Source organism: Salvelinus alpinus, chromosome 1 (genome assembly GCF_045679555.1).
Source record: "Salvelinus alpinus chromosome 1, SLU_Salpinus.1, whole genome shotgun sequence".
Classification (NCBI taxonomy): Eukaryota; Metazoa; Chordata; class Actinopteri; order Salmoniformes; family Salmonidae; genus Salvelinus; species Salvelinus alpinus.
The window spans coordinates 65,568,270-65,592,130 of record NC_092086.1 but is presented as its reverse complement, the minus strand read 5'-3'; the positions used below and the strand labels follow the sequence as shown (position 1 = coordinate 65,592,130).

The 23,861-nt window shown below is 45.7% G+C and overlaps 1 protein-coding gene across 3 annotated transcripts in view; it reads left to right on the top strand.

The window, feature by feature from the left end:
- Positions 1-23,861, top strand: part of LOC139583719 (serine/threonine-protein phosphatase 2A 55 kDa regulatory subunit B beta isoform-like) — a 123,028-nt gene that overhangs the window by 62,543 nt on the left and 36,624 nt on the right. The window contains exon 1 of one of the 3 annotated variants that reach the window (XM_071415114.1): positions 3,209-3,798. The exons of the other annotated variants lie outside the window; for them this stretch is intronic. Within the exon in view, the coding sequence (XP_071271215.1) occupies positions 3,729-3,798 (70 nt within the window). The 5' untranslated portion in view covers positions 3,209-3,728. Of the gene's footprint in view, positions 1-3,208; positions 3,799-23,861 lie in introns of those variants that run through there. 3 annotated transcript variants of the gene reach the window in all.

Genomic DNA, 23,861 nt, shown 5'->3' with positions numbered 1-23,861 from the left:
TTATTTCATTTGGAGCTGGCAGGGTCCTTTTTACCACAGGACTTGCAGGTTCTCCTGCTCCAGGCGAACGTGTCCCTCTGCACCTCTTCACCGTGGCTGCTGGCCAGATCGGCGTATGGCTCAATCCTATTTGCTATGAATTCAATTAGGCCACCCAGAGCCCACCACTTTGTGCTCTGCATTTGTAATCACGGATGTGTGTTGTTTAAGAAGAGGAACTCTCCTTTCTTTTCTAGTCTACTCCATTAGTGCTGCATATGGTTAGTCTGGATCACGAGTCTCGCTGTGTTTTATGTAGTGATCTCTCGACTCTCTTTACTCCCCGTGCTTTGTGTCCCTCTGTAGGGACTGTGAGGTCATTAAGACCTGCGTGACGTTTTCTGTTCCCATAGATGCGGAGTGCTCCAGTGCGTAAGGGCAGGATGGATGGCTAGTAACCATAGCACTGCACAACTAGGCCCGTGGAGCTGTGGAGCTCGCTACCTCTCCTGGGTGAACAGAGCACACTGACCGAGGTGGCGGCACTGGGCTTGATGTGATTGGAGGAGGGTTATGGGGAGACGGAGAGAGAGATGGGGGATGGGAGAGAGGGAACACAACACATCAGAGGAGTATTCCCCATAAGCCACTGCAGCAGCAGCCAGGAGCCAGGTGGGCACAGGGGGCAGGTTGAACGTCAGAGCCGATTCGGAGGCAGACCCTGGCCATGTTCTCTGTGGAGGACAGCCCTGCGTGTTCCAATCAGGCTCCTTCCCCAGGTCATGCATCTACGACGGCATCCACAAGAGCGATTGTGTGTTATAATTAGGTGATTATTGTCTGTGTGGTTTTCGATGAGGGGCGCTGTGGTTCTCACAGCTTAGAAGCAGGTGTCCTATTATGAGAGGAGGGATGCTAATGCAAGTGTTGTGCTGGAATACTCTGCAATATGCACTCCCAATGACCGATGTAATGATTATTCTGAGATCACACTTCTGTGTGTGTACACAGTGTGCGCAAACGCGAACGCGCTCACAACAGCTCAGCCGCGAAGTGGTAGGCCGCAGAAGCCCTCAGAGCGGGACCGCCGATGGCTGAAGCGCGTAGCATGTAAAAATGGCCTGTCCTCGGTTGCAACACTCACTACCGAGTTCCAAACTGCATCTGGAAGCAAGTTCAGCACAATAACTGTTTGTCAGAAGCTTCATGAAATGGGGTTCCATGGCCGAGCAGCCGCACACAAGCCTAAGATCACCATGCGCAATGCTAAGCGTCGGCTGGAGTGGTGTAAAGCTCGCCACCATTGGACTCTGGAGCAGTGGAAACGCATTCTCTGGAGAGATGAATCAGGCTTCACCGTCTGGCAGTCCGACGGACGAATCTGGGTTTGGCAGATGCCAGGAGAACACTACCTGCCCCAATGCATAGTGTCAACTGTAAAGTTTGGTGGAGGAGGAATAATGGTGTGGGGCTGTTTTAGTTCCAGGGAAGGGAAATCTTAACGCTACAGCATACAATGACATTCTGACATTCTACAGTTTGGGGAAGGCCCTTTCCTGTTCCAGCATGACAATGCCCCAGTGCACAAGCGAGGTCCATACAGAAATAGTTTGTCGAGATCCGTGTGGAAGAACTTGACTGGCCTGCACAGAGCCATAACCTCAATCGAACACCTTTGGGATGAATTGGAACACCGACTGCGAGCCAAGCCTAATCGCCCAACATCAGTGCCCGACCTCACTAATGCTCTTGTGGCTGAGTGGAAGCAAGTCCCCGCAGCAATGTTCCAACAACTAGTGTAAAGCCTTCACAGAAGAGTGGAGGCTCTTATTGCAGCAAAGGAGGGACCAACTCCATATTAATGCCCATGATTTTGGAATGAGATGTTCGACAAGCAGGTGTCCACATACTTTTGGTCATGTAATGTATGTTTCTCTCAACCATCACCACTATAATACAGAGGCTTTGGATTGGAAATGGGTTTGGTCGGTGGTATATTTTACAGTGAACAGGCCAGTAGAGAGAGGTTTCAGTCAACATACTGTTGCTGTGGTTGTGTGTCCTGGAAGTAGAAGCTTTAATTAAAGCAGTCAGATTATTGATCTCAGTCTTGGCTTCCTCAAGGCTGTTTCCACCCCCTACAGTATCATTGCAGAATAAAATGGTCTTTCTGCAAGCCCCTTAGAACCCTGTGTGTGTGTGTGTGTGTGTGTGTGTGTGTGTGTGTGTGTGTGTGTGTGTGTGTGTGTGTGTGTGTGTGTGTGTGTGTGTGTGTGTGTGTGTGTGTGTGTGTGTGTGTGTGTGTGTATGTGTGTGTGTGTGCGCGCGTCTGTCTGTCTGCATACAGAATAATAATACATCTAAGCCCTCCTCCTTCCCAAGGACAGCAATGAGCTCTGCCTGTTAATGTCATCCATCAGAAGGCCTCTCTAATGCAGTCTCCCAGTAATAGAGCACATCCCAGTGTGGTGATTCTGGAGAAAATCAATGCCTTTTTAATTCCCTCTTCCTGTTGCTTATACCCCTCAGCGCCCAAATAGAATTATCATAACAGTTTGTTCAAACCCCATGACGGCAAAGACAGATTCTATACCATTTAGAGTGAATGTGAACCCAGATGATTCAGGGGTTGGTGAGGACTATCTCCTTATTAAAAGGATTAGGGGTTTGAGGGGAATGGTTTGTCATGGTGCGGAGACAATTGGATTGGGGAATATTCAACTGGTCATAAGTGGGGTGGATGGAACTTCTTTTCATGGCATGCATCAGTGACCTTCATCATTTGGGGATGTAGATAATGGCTGCGATTTATCCAGACCTAGCTGAAGGGCGGTGGGCTGTTAAAACATTATCCTACAGCACAGATTATTTAACATGTAGGGGCAGGATGGGTCGGGGGAGGTCTCTGACAGCCACAGCCACCAACACCACCATGCCCAAACCCAACTAGGGGAAATTACAGTGTGGGCACACATACACAGAGACACAAGCAGGCAGACACACACACACACACTTTTTGGGGTAACAATTATCAGAAAGGATCTGAAGGGTATCGATATATTGTATGTTTGTTGTATAAACAAAAATCAAATATGTGACCACCGTATCCCCCTGATATGAGGGCGCATCCGTGCGCTCTGCCCCCGCATGTGCGAACACATCACTGTGATGCTGACGCAGGTCGACAGAGGCAAGCTGTCGGGGCGGAGCCAGTAACGCAATGCGCGAATGGGCAGTGGCAACAGCAGGCTAGCAGTGAAGCACCCGGTGAGGTTTGGCGGCAGAGCGACACGTCGAGGCGAAACGGGGTGATCCAAGAGGAAACGGACGCTGCGATGCAAGCAGACTGGGGCAAAATAAGAACCAGCTCACACACCCTGCTCTGATTTCTGGACTGTTTTATTGCGCCTCTGACAATGGAGACGTAATGCGCAGCTATTTTCTTGCTGTCAGTTTTATACTTCGTTTTCTGCCACTTTAATCTGAGCCTATTATTGGCAGACATCTGACGACTCAACGGTCGTCTCGAAAGGGACAGGCTTTTTCCTCCTATGATATTGTATCGAACGGTTATTTATTCGTTCAGGAGCAAACGTTGAGGTTTCTGCCTCTTTTCCACATTCTTATTTCTAGAAAGGGTCTAATCATGACGAAAAGCGCGCAGCTTGCGCCGACCCTGTGCTGAAGCGATGTTTCAGGACCATGGATACTTGTTTCTCTGTTTCTGGTTTACAAAATAAGTGTCACAAATGGATGAAGAAATCGACACCCGCAAAATAAACAACAGCTTCCTCCGGGACCACAACTATGCAACTGAAGGTATTGTAATGAACGAGGCAGGGAGTGTAGCTCGAATCTTCCACCTTCTGACCAGTAGCTCAGTGTGCCATCAACTGTTCTACAAAAGCATGCTCTATGGTACCCCATATATAGACCTAAGTACGTAACTTTAGCGCCTATTGACGATAGTATCTTCTCACTGGGGGAGTTTTGTTAAGAGCCCCGACACGGTACGGTTTTGGAAACATAAGGCACGTAGGCCTAAATCTTTAATATCAGCGATAAATAATTCAATAAAAAAACAAAGGTTAAATTACTACATGTTTATAGGGTTGGGGTTCCAATAAGACCACATTTCCATATTACAGAGCTTATTTATGGCAAACACATAGGAAGGAGGTGTACCTGTGGTAATTATTTATCTGCGTCCCCGAACACCTGTCTTCAAACTGAAAACGGACGCCACTAACATGTTGTCACATAAAGAATTACTGTCAGCTGCAACTGTGTTAAAAATTGTTAAAACAGTATACATTTAGCGTTTGTGAAATAATTTTGATGTGATTTGAAAGTAGGGGGATTTCTGTCTCTAGAACCGTACCGCAATTGAGATTCAATTCACGTTTAGATGGAGTATTTGGCTGCGTTGACTGCCAGAGCCAATTCGCCTCTAAACAGAACATGTAAGGTCCTTGGGGGGTTCTCCCGCTCTGATGACGATTATTTTCATGCAGGAGTAATAAAGGCCTAGTGCACTAATTTGGTCAACAATTTTTTTCAATTTATATTAATTAAAAAAAAAAATTATTGTGACGACTACTTCCCGCGGCAATGCTTGCTATGAGTCTGTACAGTCTCTTTCTCAGAAAAAAAAGTGTTAGGCTATGTAGAATTTAATGGCTGTCTGGCATTAGCCTATAGCGTTGCATTATATATTGAGAAGTTCAGATATTGGAGAATACACAATGCAGTCACGGATATGTCAATGTCTGTGTATTTCCGAATGAATCACTGAAGCTACGCACATCCCGATGCATGAGAAGCGGGTCAGAGGAGACTCGGTGGGAGAATCTAAATCCCATTCTCCTCGTGTCCTCTATCCTCTCTCCTCGCCTCCTTCTCAAAACCCATTGGATGAGAAAGCCAGAGGACCCTCCCCTTTGACCTTTTCCAATGGGTTTAGGGAAGGAAGCGAGGAGAGAGGATGCGAGGAGGACGCAATTGAGATTATCCCGGGGAGTTCACACAGAGAAATAGGTTTATCCCTCTGGCCAACTACACTGAACAAAAATATAAACGCAACATATAAAGTGTTGGTCCCATGTTTCATGAGCTGAAATAAAAAATCCCAGAAATGTTCTTTATGTACAGAAAACGTTTTTCTTTGAAATTTAGTGTACAAATTTGTTTACATCCCTGTTAGTGAGCATTTCTCCTTATCCAAGATAATCCATCCACCTGACAGGTGTGTCATATCAAGAAGCGAATTAAACAGCATGATCATTACACACAGGGGGAGTATTTCTGTCTGTAATAAATTCATTTTGTGGGGAAAAACCCATTCTGATTGGCTGGGCCTGGCTCCCCAGTGGGTGGGCCAATGCCCTCCAAGTCCCACCCATGGCTGCACCCCTGCCCAGTCGTGTGAATTCCATAGATTATGGCCTAATTTATTTATTTCAATTGACTGATTTCCTGATATGAACTGTAACTCAGTAAAATCTTTGAAATTGTTGCATGTTGAGTTAATGTTTTTGTTCAGTGTACAACAAGAGATCACAAACAGCATTATGTTGACCATTTCGTATCAACCACATGAGTAGCCTAAATATTTATTGATAACGACAGAGTCATTCATTTAGAGAGACATTATGGCTACTTATTTTCATTTTTAATAGGCTATCGTAATTGTTTCAAATAAAAAGATAATTCAAAATTCAATATCCTATAAGTTGGTTGTAAATGTAAAGGACACTCACACTTATAGAAAATGCTTCCTGCTTTCCCTATGGCTGGTTATACTGTATTGTTTAGGGTCTGTGCTGTAGCCTATAGCAGTGGAATAAAGCATTTGGGTTGCTGGTGTCAGAGTAGTGCAGCTAATCAGATTGTTTGCTGTTCAGAATTAAAGTTTAGTTCTCTATGCATTTTGTCTGTTTAATGTCAATACTGAAATATGCAAGATAGCAAGCAAAGGCACAAACAGGATTCTACGCTTTTCCATGTTGATTTCCATCCATATGACTTTGTTTTATTGATTTAGGGCTATATCAAGAGTTAGGCAACAGTAAGCAGAGAAATCATGTTGAGCCCAGCCCAGCCCCCTCTGTTATCTAAAGCTAAATAAACTCAGCAAAAAAAGAAACATCCTCTCACTGTCAACTGCGTTTATTTTCAGCCAACTTAACATGTGTAAATATTTGTATGAACATAACAAGATTCAACAACTGAGACATAAACTGAACAAGTTCCACAGACATGTGACTAACATAAATGGAATAATGTGTCCCTGAACAAAGGGGGGGGGGGGTAAAAATCTAAAGTAACAGTCAGTATCTGGTGTGGCCACCAGCTGCATTAAGTACTGCAGTGCATCTCCTCCTCATGGACTGCACCAGATGTGCCAGTTCTTGCTGTGAGATGTTACCCCACTCTTACCCCCCCAAGGCACCTGCAAGTTCCCGGACGTTTCTGGGAGGAATGGCCCTAGCCCTCACCCTCCGATCCAACAGGTCCCAGACATGCTCAATGGGATTGAGATCCGGGCTCTTCGCTGGCCATGGCAGAACACTGACGTTCCTGTCTTGCAGGAAATCACGCACAGAACGAGCAGTATGGCTGGTGGCATTGTCATACTGGAGGGTCATGTCAGGATGAGCCTGCAGGAAGGGTACCACATGAGGGAGGAGGATGTCTTCCCTGTAACGCACAGTGTTGAGATTGCCTGCAATGACAACAAGCTCAGTCCGATGATGCTGTGACACACCGCCCCAGACCATGACGGACCCCCCACCTCCAAATCGATCCTGCTCCAGAGTACAGGCCTCGGTGTAACACTCATTCCTTCGACTATAAACGCGAATCCTACCATCACCACTGGTAAGACAAAACCATGACTCGTCAGTGAAGAGCACTTTTTGCCAGTCCTGTCTTGTCCAGCGACGGTGTGTTTGTGCCCATAGGTGACGTTGTTGCTGGCCTGCGAGCCCTCAGTCCAGCCTCTCTCAGCCTATTGCGGACAGTCTGAGCACTGATGGAGGGATTGTGCATTCCTGGTGTAACTCCGGCACTTGTTGTTGCCATCCTGTTCCTGTCCCGCAGGTGTGATGTTCGGATGTACTGATCCTGTGCAGGTGTTGTTACACGTGGTCTGCCACTGCGAGGACAATCAGCTGTCCGTCCTGTCTCCCTGTAGCGCTGTCTTAGGCGTCTCACAGTACGGACATTGCAATTTATTGCCCTGGCCACATCTGCAGTCCTCATTCCTCTGTGCAGCATGCCTAAGGCACGTTCATGAAGATGAGCAGGAACCCTGGGCATCTTTCTTTTGGTGTTTTTCAGAGTCTGTAGAAAGGCCTCTTTAGTGTCCTAAGTTTTCATAACTGTGACCTTAATTGCCTACCGTCTGTAAGCTGTTAGTGTCTTAACGACCGTTTCACAGGTGCATGTTCATTAATTGTTTATGGTTCATTGGAAACACCCTTTACAATGAAGATCTGTGAAGTTATTTTGATTTTTACGAATGATCTTTTAAAGACAGGGTCCTGAAAAAGGGACGTTTTCTTTTTTTGCTGAGTTTATGTGTGGATGGATCAGGGGCTGGGCAGTGAGAGGAGAGAGAGAGAGAGCTGAAACAACCATATAGGATTAAGCTGAACCACCAAATAGGCAGATGACACTGGCGTCAGACAAATGCAACACATAAGACAAGCTTAGCTCCAATTTTTCTATCCCATTCTCTCATGTGAAAGCCAGCCAGGACTAAAACATTTTCTCTCTCTTTAATCAGCTTCACCTCTAAGCTGCCAGACTACTGCTCTTTCCAGGAGGGCTTAACCTGTGCCAGTCTTTATACTGAAAGTGTTGTTGCATTGTCTTAGAGGGAAGCGCACCCTGCTCGTTTCACTATATGGGTAACTGTAAGATCTATACTGTAGGGTTCTGCAGTCTCCCTAGTGCTGCATGTCCTGGAGGGAACGGAAGGTTTTCACAGAAACGTACGGGTTACAGGCTCTGAGGTGTACAGCTCACTCGTTTCTCCTCTATGTATGAAGGTACTGAGGTGAAGACGGGAGCCTCGGGTGAAAGTGAGCAGCAGGAAATATATATATTTTTTATTCAGGTTCATCTGAATTCTTTTTTATTTTTTTATCAATCTAGAAATGCTAGATATTCTTTTTCAATAATGGGTTTCACCCAATATGTTGTTCATATTCATATTAGCTTACCTAGCTTTACATTAATATATTTTCAATTTATTTGCGATTCCTAAAAAAATGTGTAGAGTCAATTGACAAATTGTGAAGTGATTTCCCTCATTTTATTGTCTCTTAGTACTCCTCACAATCTAATTGGGAATAATGAGTAAATCATACAATTTCTGAGGCAAAACAATTTACGTTCTCCCCTCCCCCACAGCTCCTCCCTAAAAGCATATTACTACTATCGCCGTCTCTAGCACCTTCTCAAGGGCATGAGGGCTGGAGGGGGGCTGAAGGCTGCCAGTAACCCCCCTCCTCCATCACTAAGAGCCCAGGTTAAGCCTGTTTCCGAGTGAATGACCCTGCCTCACCCACTGACCTACAAACTACCAAACCCTTGCCCCCCAACCCCCTCCACCCACTCACCAGGAGCTTAGCCCCCCCCCCCCCCCCCCCAATCCACACCCCTGTGTGCTTTCTCCCCAAGGACCACAGAGTGTAAATAATTCAGGTACCGTCCTCTCTCATCCATCAGAAGAATATTTACAACCCCCCCCCTCCCTCCATCCTCCCAGTCTGCTGTCTGTGGCTGTGTCCTATTATAAGGTCGGCCTGCATTTGTATGGGAGGGACAGGAGAGGATCTCAAGGCCACCAGACTGCTGTCTCCATCTTACCATTACTACTAAAACACATGGCATACATAACCTCTATACCTCTATAAAGACAGCTCATGTCATCTCAGTCTATGATGAAGTAGATTACATTAAATAGGTGTATGGGGTAAATTTCACACCTTAAGTATTGATTTCAAAAATCAAAAAATTCGTAAACATGAAAAATAAAGTTCAAAATGTAAAAGTTATATTTTTTAGGAAAAGTGAAATAATGGATGTTGAGATAAAAAAAATAAACAAATTAAAGGCAAAATGCAAGCAAATAATTTTAAAGCGAGAGCAAATTATTTGAAAACTAACGCAAAAATAGTTTTCAGTTCAAATTTTCCACCACCAGCTGTTAGAGCTATTTTGCATATGCTCTTGCCGGCAGTTCACAGGCGGCTGATGAGGGGAGGACGGCTCATAATAATGGCTGGAATGGATTGAATGGAATGGTATTAAAACATATGGAAACTATGTGTTTGATACCATTCCATTAATTCCATTCCAACCATTATAATGAGCCCGTCCTCCCAAATTAAGGTGCCACCAGCCACCCTTGACATTGTTGCCCCTATATCCAGATAATGTTCACTGTGTTCAGCAGAGAGAGTATTCAGAGGTGGTTTCGCTGCACACAGACTCATCTTTGTGCTATTAACTAGCCAATAGAAAAAGACAACTTAACCAACTTGCCCAATGAATATCTCTAGCTTCAATAGTCCAGAACATTTTGCTAAGGGTCATTCAGATACATACATTATTGTATGCGTGGTTTGACTGTATGCTTTCCGTTAACCAAGTAATTATTTTGACCGTAAAGGGCGTAATGTGATTTCAATCTCATGATGAATGTCTCCAGCTAGATAAATAGCTAGCTAAGTGGTGTACACACGAGTCCTTGGCCTAAATACAATGATGTAGCTAGCTAGCTAACTGGAGACATTCATCATGGGTCTAAAATCACAATGGCCTATTAGGACGTGACATCACTTAAAAACATACGGGCAAACCTTTCACTACGGCTGGCAGTGGCTAGCTACAGGCATGCAGAGTCTGGCGATTCATTCTGTTTGGCTAGCTAGTCAGACAACTAAGCAAGCCAACTAAGCTAACATACTTAAAAATTGTCACGTGTCAATAATTATTGGATATTAGAAGCATATCTATATAATACCTTTCATGACAAACCATGTAACTAGTTAGGTAAACATATTAATTAATAGATAGGAATTTAAATAGAAAACTGAACAATTTTGGCATTAGTTTTCAAATAATTTGTTATTGCTTTAAAATTCAAGTTTTCCTCTCGATTTAAAATGATTTGCTTGCAAGTTGTTTTGTTTTGCTATTGATATCATTTTTTTTGTTTTCAATTTTACAAATTCCGGATCAGATTTTTACATCCAGTTTCACTTTTTTTTTTAAACATTCTTAACTATTTTTCATCTTTTAAGATGTATTTTATTTTAAATTCAATACTTAAGGCGTGAAATTTACCCCATGTAGATGACTGTCATCTGTTCTGTCTGGGAGGTTGTCTAGAGTTATGGGAGATGTGGATAGCTGCAGACAACTGTGCATTTTTAAGAGAAAAGCTTTGAATCACAACAGCAATGCTATTCATCCCTGGATGTTTCAGATGTACTGTTTCTGTAGGGGGAATATAATTGACTTGGACTTTAAAAAAAAAACTTTATGGAGTGCACTATCCACTGTCCAAGTTAGAGCAGGAAATATGTCGTTAGGAATCAGGAAGAACTCATAGAAATGGCCAGGGGGGGTAAGCTGCTCTCCTCATGATGGTCCGATGCTACTTGTTTGTCATTCAGATGAATAATTGATGACTCATGCATTTTTAAAATATATTTGAATGCATGTTGTGTTTACCTCTGCCTGTTACTACTGTTAACATCCTCCACTAGAAGAAAAGACTAAACGTAAACTGTGCACTTTAACCTATTTTATGATACCGTGAGAGGCGCATCGTGTATCTTCCGTTCACCATTTTAGTCCCCAATCCCCTCACTTCTGCTTTGCTCTTTGGGGTCTAGGCTGGGTTACTGTAAAGCACTTTGTGCTTTACAGTAAAGAGGAAAACCCTCTCATTGTGTTATTTTGATTGATGACATGAGAGTGAGACCAGAGCAGTAATTAGACCAGGGCATTAGAGGAGAGCTAACATAACGTCCATGGACCTCTATCTATGTTGTCTCTCGGAGAGGGAACACTGCAGTACCACTGGGATCTCTTTTCCGTCAGCAAACCTTTGGGAGAGAGGATCTTCCTTCTGTGAGATGGGGCTTGAATGTGATGGCGTGGATTAGTCCTAAATGAATGCACACACTGGGTGATGTGTGAGTGAGGCGGTGTCACGCGGTGATTGTGCCCTCTCTAATCAGATCTCAGCCTCTTAGAGGGCTCATCCTCTCCCCTCCCAATCGGCTCCCTCCCTGCACACTGACAGGGACAGAGATTTATAGACCTCCCAATTCTCACAAAATGGATACGGGCGGGAGGTGGAAGAGGGAGGAAGACGGGCTACTGTTACAGGGACAAGCATGTACAGTGCATTCGGAAATGATTCCAAATTTTTTTTTCTCATCAATCTACACACAATACCCCTTAATGACAAAGTGAAAACAGTCTTTTAGACATTTTTGCAAATGTATTAAAAATAAAACACAGAAATACATTATTTACATAAGTATTCAGACCTTTGCTATGAGAGTCGAAATTGAGCTCAGGTGCCTCCTGCTTCCACTGATCATCCTTGAGATGTTTCTACAACTTGATTGGAGGCCACCTGTGGTAAATTCGATTGATTGGACATGATTTAGACACACTGGTCTATATAAGGTCCCACAGTTGACAGTGCATGTCAGAGCAAAAACCAAGCCAAGAGGTCGAAGGAATTGTACGTAAAGCTCAGAGACAGGATTGTGTTGTAGCACAGATCTGGGGAAGTGTTCCAGAAAATGTCTGCAGCATTGAAGGTCCCTACACAGTGGCCTCCATCATTTATAAATGGAAGATGTTTGGAACCACCAAGAATCTTCCTAGAGCAGGCCGCCCGGCTAAACTGAGAAATCGGGGGAGAAGGGCCCTGGTCAGGGAGGTGGCAAAAAACCTGATGGTCACTCTGACAGAGCTCCAGAGGTCCTCTGTGGAGATGGGAGAACCTTCCAGAAGGAAATCTCTGCAGCATTCCACCAATCAGGCCTTTATGGTAGAATGGCCAGACAGAAGCCACTCCTCAGTAAAAGGCACACGACAGCCCGCTTGGAGTTTGCCAAAAGGCACCTAAAGGACTCTCAGACCATGAGAAACAAGATTCTCTGGTCTGATGTAACCAAGATTGAACACTTTGGCCTGAATACCAAGCGTCACGTCTTGAGGTATCCTGGCACCATCCCTATGGTGAAGCATAGTGGTGGCAACATCATGCTGTGGGGATGTTTTTCAGCGGCAGGGACTGGGAGACTAGTCCGGATCAAGGGAAAGATGAATGGAGCAAGGTACAGAGACATCCTTGATGAAAACCTGCTCCGGACCTCAGACTGGGGCGAAGGTTCACCTTTCAACGGGACAACAACCCTAAGCACACAGCCAAGACAACGCAGAACTGGCTTCGGGACAAGTCTCTGAATGTCCTTGAGTGGCCCAGCCAGAGCCCGGACTTGAACCCGATCGAACATCTCTGGAGAGACCTGAAAATAGCTGTGCAACAGTAGATGACATGAAATAGGTGTATGGGGTAAATTTCACGCCTTAAGTATTGAACCAGACAGAGCTTGAGAGGATCTGCAGAGAAGAATGGGAGAAGCCAAGCTTGTAACGTCCTACCCAAGAAGACTTGAGGCTGTAATCGCTCCCAAAGGTGCTTTAACAAAGTAATGAGTAAAGGGTCTGAATACTTATGTAAATGTGATTTTTCAGTTTTGTATTTTTAATACATTTGCAAGAATTTCTTAACCTGTTTTTGCTTTGTCATTATGAGGTATTGTGTGTAGATTGATGAAGGTAAAAAAAAACGATTTAATCAATTTTAGAACAAGGCTGTAACATAACAGAATGTGGAAAAAGTGAAGGGGCCTGAATACTTTCCGAATGCACTGTAGCTGTGAGCATATTGCTGGCCTTTCGAAAATGGCATAATGATAAAAAGGCTAACGAAGCTGGACACCTTTATCACAGCCCCATCAATCACCACCTGAAACAACTCTGTGACTCTTATTAATGTGTATCATGCCGTGTATTAGTTTGACATTATCATACAGGTTGATCGTGTTACTAAGCTAAATAAAGACTCAGGTCAAGTATGTCTTACCCAGTTAGGACAAGGCCACGCAAAAGGTACACCAGACTAAGGATAAAGCACTAACTGAAATTGCCCTTCACACTCAACTACTCAAGTTGAGAGAGCTCTGTTTATGCCCTGTCAACGGATCCTTCAAACTACTATCAGGAGCTACATTAACTCCCTGAGTGACGCTTTACAAGCAATGTAGATGCACCGAACCGAAAAAGGAGAACGTTCCCAAAGTCCATAAATCCTAGAGTTCCTTTATATAATCTGACTTTGGTTTACTTTCTTTGGGTTCATGGTTTATGATGAGCAAATACATCTGGGTTTCAGAACCTGCACGTATCAGTACCGACGGATGAAACTCCATTTGAAAAAGGCATCGCTTGAACATTCAGTAAGTCGTAAACATCTAGGATGTACAGTAGGTTCAGTATAACTCACGAGGAACATTATGCAGTGCCGCTGGGACAATCCTCTTGGGTCTATGGCCCGGCCTAGGGCCAAGTCAGGCACCTCATCTCCCAGTCAGTGTTAGCAGCAGCCAGGTAGAGTTATAATGAGACAGGTCTCACATCTATCTCTCTCTTCACTCTGGAGGCAGAGGAAGTAACAGTACAGGACTGTTGTGATGGATGCTGTAGTCCTGGGAGACGCACCTTCAGCCTCCACACTACTCAAATGAGCCCGCTGCCTTATGGATGGGCTGGGAGTTCAAAGGAAGCAGAGAGAAGGAGAAAGAGATGGAGGGTTAGGTGGATAAATAAAGCTCAGAGAACGGCTGAGGGAGCTGGCTGACCTAGAATTGTGAGCAATTCTTATTTTTTTGTTGCTTCATACCAATACACTACCACCGCTAAAGTAACTGCAGTAAACGAAAAGTCGGATGGATTGTTTGTATATTAGGCTCAAATGGCTTTGAGTTGAGCCGTGTGTGGCATTTCCCAAGATTACAATTCCAGATGCTGATGTTTTTCCTACCCGGGTTTGATTAGACCCGGATGAGTTAGAATGATGCTCTGATTATTTCTATGTTTTGGAGCAGTACCAGGACTTTTGACTCCCCATCCCGGTAACATATGCTTCTGTGAGCATGCCTTTGTGTGCCTGTGAGCTCCCCAATCCCACTGGAATCCCTTTGTGTGCGCAAGAGGGAGTGCGAATTAGCATAATGCTGATGCTAATTTAAGGGTGTGTCTCTGTGGAGGTATGTGCATTAAACCACATGGGTGAGCAGTGAGCACCCATGTGGGTTTTGGGCGTCCTTTCAGTAAAGCAGTTCATTTTCAACTCGCCTCCTATCGGTCCAGGTTGCACCTCTCACCTCTCGAATCTAAAGGCTGAAGCACTGGGATCAAATTGTGACCTCATTGGTTCCTACCGTTGTCTACTCGGGCCCCTACACTGCCCCTGTACCTATGGCAAGAATGGGTATTTTACTTACTGCTACAGTAGGACTCCTGGTACCTCTGCGATTTTAGTCTTATTTTGGGTCTGTCTCAAAAAATATCAGGTCTAACCTTCCCACAAACAAAATTCCACTCATTCCTGTAAATATCTTTTGTTGCCTGCAGCTTGTTTTTCTTGTATGGTGGTTCTATTAAAATACACATCTGTTTTAGCAATGCGGTCTGCAATCGATGGCGTATTGTTTTCCTGCGGCTGCTGTTGCCCTTATCATGGCCCTGCTCTCCAATTATCAAGAGGCTCCTTGTGTAAACAATGGTAAGGAAGCCAGGACAAACATACCCAGCGAACACCGAACATCTACCTTCCGTTTGTGCTGTGTTGCCTAGTGAAAGGTTCTAGAATGTCTCTACTAACCCTCCACACCCCTAGTCGGTCCTTGGTGGAATCTCAGGGTTAGCCTCTGAGGGCTGGGGAGTCCTACAGGATGTAGGAATTAGGGAGGTGGTAGAGACCATTGTTTGGGACTGTGGTAGCGGTGGGCTGAGGTAATGGTAGATGGCGCTGAGTTCCTTCGCTAGTCTCTCTGCCTGGCTCTGGCTCTCTCCTGTTGACCCTGCAGTGACAACACCAGTGGACAATAGTCAGGAGTCTGTTGACATGCCTGTTGTTTGTCCAGAGGAAGGAGATCAGCTCTCCAGTACCCAGGGAGGCCTCATGACCAGGTCCCAGAGAACATGTGATATAAGACCGGCTAAACAATGCTATGTTGTTCCTCTGCATCAGGATATCGGCCCACCACCAGCCAGCAACTGTGTACTAGAGTTTAGGTGGCATGATCTCTAATTGTGACACAAAGACAGTGCAATCCATCATGTGTGTGGCATCTTGGTGATACAATATAAATCTTAGCTGCTGTATGTAATACATATTGCTGAGCATTTCAAGATGGATGAGCTCAGAATGAATCAAGATTCCGTGAAAGATACGTTAACATCCAAGCTGCTCACAAAGCAAATGGTATTAAGAGGGACGTTGATGCCATCCCTCCTGTTCTCCCCTTTAAGGGTTAATGAAGAAGTGACGGAGAGACTACACATGCCTTTACAGGCTGCTGAGTCCCTTCATATCTGTCTATTGTCTGTCTTATCTGTGAGGGAAGAGGAGTGCGTGCCTGCAGCGCTGCTCTCTGTTCCTCTGCCCTGGGAGGATTAGGCTACTGTTCATCTGTGATGAGAACCAGCAAACCCCCCCCCAAAAAAAAAAATCCTGTAAACACAGCTTCTAAGCTGGCTCGTATAGGGTGATTATATCTCTGCTCCCAAAAAGAAGCTTGTGATTGTGATTCGAGAACAGGGCTGTGGAGTTGTGATTGTGATTTGAGAACAGGGCTGTGGAGTTGTGATTGTGATTCGAGAACAGGGCTGTGGAGTTGTGATTGTGATTCGAGAACAGGGCTGTGGAGTTGTGAGTGTGATTCGAGAACAGGGCTGTGGAGTTGTGATTGTGATTCGAGAACAGGGCTGTGGAGTTGTGAGTGTGATTCGAGAACAGGGCTGTGGAGTTGTGATTGTGATTCGAGAACAGGGCTGCGGAGTTGTGATTGTGATTCGAGAACAGGGCTGCAGAGTTGTGAGTGTGTAAGAGGTAAACGGATGATCTTTGAATTTGAAGTAGTAGAGTGCAATTGCATTGGGAAACAGATGATTGAAAATTATTTTCTTTCTATTTTTGCAACTGGAAGTGGTATGACCAGGCATTGACATAGAAAGGTGTTGCACAGTACCCACATCATATTTTGCAATGACATAATTGTTGACATGAACAAATGTGGCCATGACTATTTGCACTAATGGGCAACACATTAACATATTCATACAGTGGAATTGAATGCTATTGTTCCATCCCCGAGCCCTCCCCTCCAAATGGAATCTATCAGGCCCACATTTACAGTGTGTGTGTGTGCATGCATGCCTGCGTGTGCGTGTCTGTCTGTCTGTGTAAGAAGGGGAGACTGTTCAGTACCCGTCTCTACTGATTACCTCTCTGGCAGCGAGGCTGGATCTCCCCCTCAGACCCCCTGACCCTGAGTTAATCTAACAACAGCGTGGCAGAACAGAACAGGGGGATGGGGCGGAGGAGAGGAGGGGTGGAGGAGAGGAGGGGTGGAGGAGAGTGGAAGGGGAACCAAGGGGGAACCAGGGATCTTGTTAGAGGGACTGCGACCCTCTCTTGTGCGCTCATTAAATGCAGATTGCTGATGCCTCTTTTTCTAGTTCCAACTCCCCCACTCCCCCCTCTCCCCCCCTGCCCTGCAGCACTTTACCGCAGCCCCTCTGAGTCGCTCCCTGTACAGAAACACTTCCCACATACACAACGCTTCTCTCCCCCACTCCAGCACTGTCAGCAGTGTACAGTAGGCTGCCTGCCTACCTGTCTGCCTGCCTGTCCTCCAAATAGCATGACGGGCGGCCACAGCCCCAGTGGACATCAACTGATACAGCGGTCTGTTTATCTCTCAACCAGGCTGGCGGGATGCTAATAGGTTGGGACCTGCTTGAATTGCCACCAATTTGAGCCTGATCACTGTAGGCTGTTTTATACTATATACCATGGATTGGCGACCCTGGTCCTGGAGTACCACGGGTACATCATGTTTTTGATTTAACCCACCTAGAAGACCAGGTGGGTTGAATGTAGGCAATCACTGAACAGATCAATTAGCTCAGTTGGCCAAGTGCCTAGTGGTTAGAACCTACGGCACTCCAGGAAAAGGGTTGCCTGCCCCTGCTGTACACCTTCAGGAAGCCTTTGTGCTCCAGACTGTGGCTTCCTAGAGGTATTAGGAAGTCATACTGAGGCTAGGCTATTTATAACCTCTATATTCTCCCTGGGTTCCATAGTACGGGCTAAAAAGGCACACATGTAAACAGACACAAACCCAAACCTCTTGGGGTGCCTCCTATGGTACACAGAAAGAATGTACCAGACATAAGCCAGGCTACGGTTAAGGGTCAGAGTATATACCACTTTGCCAAAGGAAAATCCAAAAACTGAATGCATGGCTGGAGTGGAGGTTTGTGAAAAAAAAACAGAACAGGAGTCCTCTGCATAGAATGTATGCTGATCTATTGGATTTCAATAGAGCAGTATACCAAGGTAGGGAGTCTTGTCAATGTCAGTTTGGCTGCCGACTGGTTGTCTGCTGCTGACGTAGGTTTCGATTAAAATTCCCTGCCTGGCCTGGATCAGCTTTAAAACATACTGACACTTTAATCACCACACCAATTTCATCGCCACATTTTCCATGGATTTTTTTTCAATCAATACTTTTAAAGGCCCAGTGCAGTCAAAAAACGGATTTTCCTGTGTTTTATATTTACATTCTATGAGGTTGGAGTAATACTGTGAAATGTTGAAATTTATGATAATGCCCTTTTAGTGTAAGGGCTATTTGAAAAGACCGCCTGAAATTTCTGCCTGTTTTGGTGGGATGGAGTTTTGGCCTGCCTGGTGACATCACATAAATGAGTTGATAGACCAATAAGAGTTCCAAACCTCTCTGCCAATAACAGCTAGTTTTCAGTTTTCCCCTCCCCACTCAGACCACTCCCATACAGTCATACACGGAACCCAAACTGGCTGTGCGCGTGCGCCATCGTGCGCTATCGTGCATAAATTTATTTAGTCCCCCCACACCAAACGCGATCACGACACGCAGGTTAAAAGATCAAAACAAACTCTGGACCAATGACATTAATTTGGGGACAGGTCGAAAAGCATTAAACATGTATGGCAATTTAGCTAGCTAGCTTGCACTTGCTAGCTAACGTTAATTTGTCCTATTTAGCTAGCTTGCTGTTGCTAGCTAATTTGTCCTGGGATATAAACATTGAGTTGTTATTTTACCTGAAATGCACAAGGACCTCTACTCCGACAATTAATCCACACATAAACGGCCAACCAAATCGTTTCTAGTCATCTTTCCTCCTTCCAGGATTTTTCATCTTTGAACTTATATGGTGATCGCATCTAAACGGTCATTGTATTACCACGACAACTGGCAACAAAGTTCGTCTTTGTCACCCACGTGGGTATAACCAATGAGAAGATGGCACGTGGGTACCTGCTTCTATAAACCAATGAGGAGATGACTTTCAGCGCGATCTGCGTCAGAAATAGGAACGACTTCTATTTTAGCCCTTGGCATCGCAGATGCTCGTTGGCGCGCGCAAGCAGTGTGGGTGCAATAATTGAATAATGTGGATTTCTAAATTTATTTTGCGACGCACGCGACGTGTCCAGTCTGGTCAGCATGTTAGAAAAATGATTGCTTGAGAAATTGCTCTTTTCTAAGAATTCTTCTTTTTGACCATTTTAATTGAAAACAATTACAGTAAGGTACTTAACTGTTACCCAGAAATGATTTGATATTAAGATAAAAAATGCCGCACCGGACGTTTAAACACGTGTTATTGCCAGGTGATGAAATGGTCCAGAGTGGAATCGTTTCCTCGGTCAGTGGATTCTATGAAATGAATCTATGAAATGAATCTGTTGTTGATGACTGGTCCTAGTATCAGGTCTGCCCCCTGAGTCTCTGACTCGACACTATTGATCTCGCTCTCTCTCTCCAGCCTCTGTGCCTGTCTCAGGAACTGTCTCACAACACAAACACGCATACACACATGCACGCGCAAACATAGACACACACACACACACACACACAAAAACGCACACAAACACACCTCATAAAAGCAGTCTAAGCAAAATGGTGCCTATCCCATTCTGCTCATGGTATATGGTTGAGTGGTTATTACAGCTACATTAATAGGTCTGGGTTTTATGGGTGTGAAAGGCTCACACTGAGACAGACTAGCTTCTGGCCCATTAACACAGAAGAGAAATCAGCTTTTAGGCTCAGCCCTTTTGGCAGTCGGATATTTGTTAACCTTTTACATTATACGGTTCAGTTGACCTTCTCCGTTTTCGATGCGACACTAAATGTTCTTCTGTTACTCCAGTATGGTGTTCTAGCACGCACGAATGTAAGGATTGATATTGTTAAACCGAGACAGGAGCAAACATTTACGTCAACTAATCGGTGCACTTTCACGCTATTAGTTCGTTCGCAGCCAATTGTGCGTGTTGCTGGATATAATCATTCCTGACCGTATTAGATCACCCATCGTTGGAGTTTTGAGATTCAGTCAACATGAACAGGAAAGGGAAGAGGGACACAAAGAGACCTTGGCATGGGCAAACAAATCATTAATTAAACATTGTGGTACATTTGGCTGGATTCTCCCTATTACATCAGGACCTAGTCAGCAGTTCTGCTCCGCCAGCCAAGTGTACCCAGGGCACTGTGTGGCACGGCATCACCCTCTTATTTCATTTCCCATGCTAATGCTCCCGGACTCCCAACAGCAGTCAAAGCCGGTCGCAGAGCCAATGATGCACAGATAGGCTAGGCTAGGCTAGGCTAGGCTAGGCTAGGCGGACAATAACTGCTGAATAACTTCCCTCAGCCGGCATGGCTGGATGCTGCTAGCGTATACAGTGGTGTAGATCATATGGAGACACGTATTACGCTGTCGCTCTCTCCATGGAGTCTCTTCCCTCTGTTAACATCCCATTCCAACCCATTCCTCAGCACTGTTAGTAGCCTATGTTGTTGGGTTATAGTGGTGTAGTGTACAAAACATTAAGAACACCGGCTCTTCCCATGACGTAGACCGACCAGGTGAAAGCTATGCTCCCTTATTGATGTCACTCGTTAAATCCACTTCAATAAAGTGTAGATGGAGGGAGGAGATGAGTTAAAGAAGGATATTTAAGCCTTGAGACAATTGAGACATGGATTGGGCAACTCCACATCAGGAAGGTGTTCCTAATGTTTGGTATGCTCAGTTTACTACATTAAGGGTGCATTTACATGTCCAATTATAAATACACTAGAGAATGTTTTCTGTTGTCTAACCCTAACCTCCGCGACAGATAATTAGCGCTTTTCACTTTGGTGTGGTGGATGTAGTAGAGAGAGGGTAGCTACTAGCTAACCGAATTGCATATGAAATCAAAGGCACATCACTTTTAATGGGGCACTGTGCTGCAATAAAGTAAAGTAGGGCCTGCAGCCCTGCACACTCACATGCTCCAGATACATATCTTAACTCGTTGACGTTGAACGTTTCAACCCAAACGAATCCAGGAAGCTTACGGGTTGGTCCAAAAACAGATGCTGTACCAATGGTAACCATGGTCCCCTACTGTGCTACGCTGACTGGCATGGGCAGGCTGGTATCAGCAGCTGTCATAGCAGTGACATTCTGCCAGAGGCACTGAGGGATCGCTGTGATCTGTCTTACAGCCGTCTTGGAGACACTTGTGTTCACTCCGCGGCTCTTCCTGTGCCAGACAGCTCTATCGCAACACACACACACGCGCAAAACACACACACAAAACACACACACAAAACACACACACAAAACACACACAAAACACACACACAGTTCTCTCTAACCTGTGGCATATGTCAGCAATAAAACGTGTAATACAGAAGCAGAGGGTCCCAGATGCTCCTGTAATGGAGACAAATGTTCATGTGTGGGGCAATTTAGACCAGGTGTGTGTGTGCGTGCGTGTGTGTGTGCGTGCGTGTGTGCGTGTGTGTGTGTGTGTGTGTGTGTGTGTGTGTGTGTGTGTGTGTGTGTGTGTGTGTGTGTGTGTGTGTGTGTGTGTGTGTGTGTGTGTGTGTGTGTGTGTGCATAGATGGTGCTGGGATGGCAGCTTATATGAAGGGGCTGCCTGCTGCAGAGATTACATGTGAGCTCATTATCATGGACCAGATGTCTCTCTCCATCTCTCTCTCCCTCGCTGTCTCTCTCCTATGAAATTGCTCTAACTGTTGATTCTGATCCAATGCTGTGCAGTCAACTGGTGATCTCCATCTTCTCCATCTTCTTTTGAGCAGATGGCAGAGGTTGAGAGAATGGAACGAGAGCGAGGGCACAGAGCAGCATGATCCAGCAGTTAGAAACAGTTAGTTGCAAGTTCCATTTCCAGCCAGGGAGTGATACTGCCTTCTTGCTCGTGGCTCCGTCCCAAGTTAACTTTACTTACTAACGAAATGGACAGAATCAAGAATCAAAGAGGCATGCTGTCTTGATTACAGCTGTTGCAATGCAATGATAAACACGAGTGGTCTGACTGTAATAGCTGATAGCCACTGATGTGTTTACATTGGCTATTATAATTTGTATCACCATTACGTTGCGAGACGTATTTGTCACATGCGTGTTCCATTAGCTCATGGCTGTTGTAGTGGCTGTTAGTGTAACGGAGGAGCTGGCTCCACCAAGCATGTCCAGTCTAATGCTGGAGGTTATTTATGTGACTCTGCAGAGTGCTGTAGAGCCGGAGGCCCTCTTCTCGCCTCCCCTCTCCTCTCCTATCATATGCTGTGGCTGAAACAGAGAGTTACAGCTACAGTACCTGCCTCAGCAAAAACACCCTTTATTCACACACAGCAATCCCCCCGTCAGCATCCACAGCCAATACCCGGGGGGAGGAAACTGTCTGCTCAGGCACTGGCAGCCAACAAAAGAGAGACAGAGCAATGGGGAGTCAGTCAGAGGCCTGCTAATGCCGCTGGAGCCCAGAGCCCAGAGTCTATTCTCCAGTAGAAACTGGGTGGTTCGAGCCCTGAATGCTGATTGGCTGACAGCCGTGGTATATCAGACCGTATACCACGGGTATGACAAAACATTTCTATTTTCTGCTCTAATTACGTTGGTAACCAGTTTTTAGTAGCAATAAGGCACCTCGGGGGTTTGTGGTGTATGGCCAACATACCGCGACTATGGGCTGTATCCAGGCACTCCGCGTTGGGTCGTGCTTAAAGAACAGCCCTTAACCGTGGTATATTGGCCTTATACCACACCGCCTCGTGCCTTATCGCTTAAGTATAAAAGGAGAAGAAAGCAGGAGTTCACCTAGCCCTGTGACTCTGGATGTGGCTGTGGCTGCAATGTGGCCCCAGCCCTGGCCCTGGTAATTCAGCCCGTGCAGCTCCAGCTTCAGTCAATCCCACCAGTGATGTATGGCCCCAGAGCTGCCTCGGGACCGCAACAAAGACAGCTGGCCAATCTGCATTGCAGCAAAGGTCCCTCATACACTGATGTGCAGTGCACACGCTCATAGAGACTGGGGGGATTGTGCATAAACGCACACGTAGCTACATACTGGTCTGTACACACAGATGCAGTACACTGCAACATATTGGAGGTTAAAAAAAGCATTGCCATTCAGCTGTTCTTCTGTTCAATCACATCCTGCACATTTTCCAGATCTACAGCGTCATCAGAAACCCAAGCCATGCAGTGTAAAGACTCACATTTCATATGCTGCTGGAACAAGAGACATTCGCTGGAAGCTCACACCTTGAAGCAGTGCAGTGCTCAGAATCCCAGTGGACATTAGAATAGAATTTGGAGATCAATTGAGAATGAATGGTCTTGTTAACGCTCCTCTTTCAACATCGTTATCATTTCACTGTGATCTGCAGTGTTCTGCTGGAGCGAGCCAGCTTGCGTCAGCGTCATTTGAATTGAGCAGCATTTGAAATGCATTTTTAAACCTCCACCTCAAAGAAAAGTATTGGAAGTCTACCCCCAAGTTGAAATATAGCATTCAATGGGCAGTTGTCTTATATGTCAGTTGCGTTGCATTTCACAAATGATACAAATATATCATGTGACAACAAAAACAACACATTTCATTCTTCCACCCAAAACAGATTTTCCCTAGGCCCATGGTTTCATAAGCTTAGTACCTCAGTACCGTGGTGCTGAACTGGGGTTGGGGGGACTGAACTGGGGTTGGGGGCACTGAACTGGGGTTGGGGGGACTGAACTGGGGTTGGGGGCACTGAACTGGGGTTGGGGGCACTGAACTGGGGTTGGGGGCACTGAACTGGGGTTGGAGGCACTGAACTGGGGTTGGGGGCACTGAACTGGGGTTGGGGGGACTGAACTGGGGTTGGGGGGACTGAACTGGGGTTGGGGGGACTGAACTGGGGTTGGGGGCACTGAACTGGGGTTGGGGGGACTGAACTGGGGTTGGGGGCACTGAACTGGGGTTGGGGGCACTGAACTGGGGTTGGGGGGACTGAACTGGGGTTGGGGGCACTGAACTGGGGTTGGGGGCACTGAACTGGGGTTGGGGGGACTGAACTGGGGTTGGGGGGACTGAACTGGGGTTGGGGGGACTGAACTGGGGTTGGGGGCACTGAACTGGGGTTGGGGGG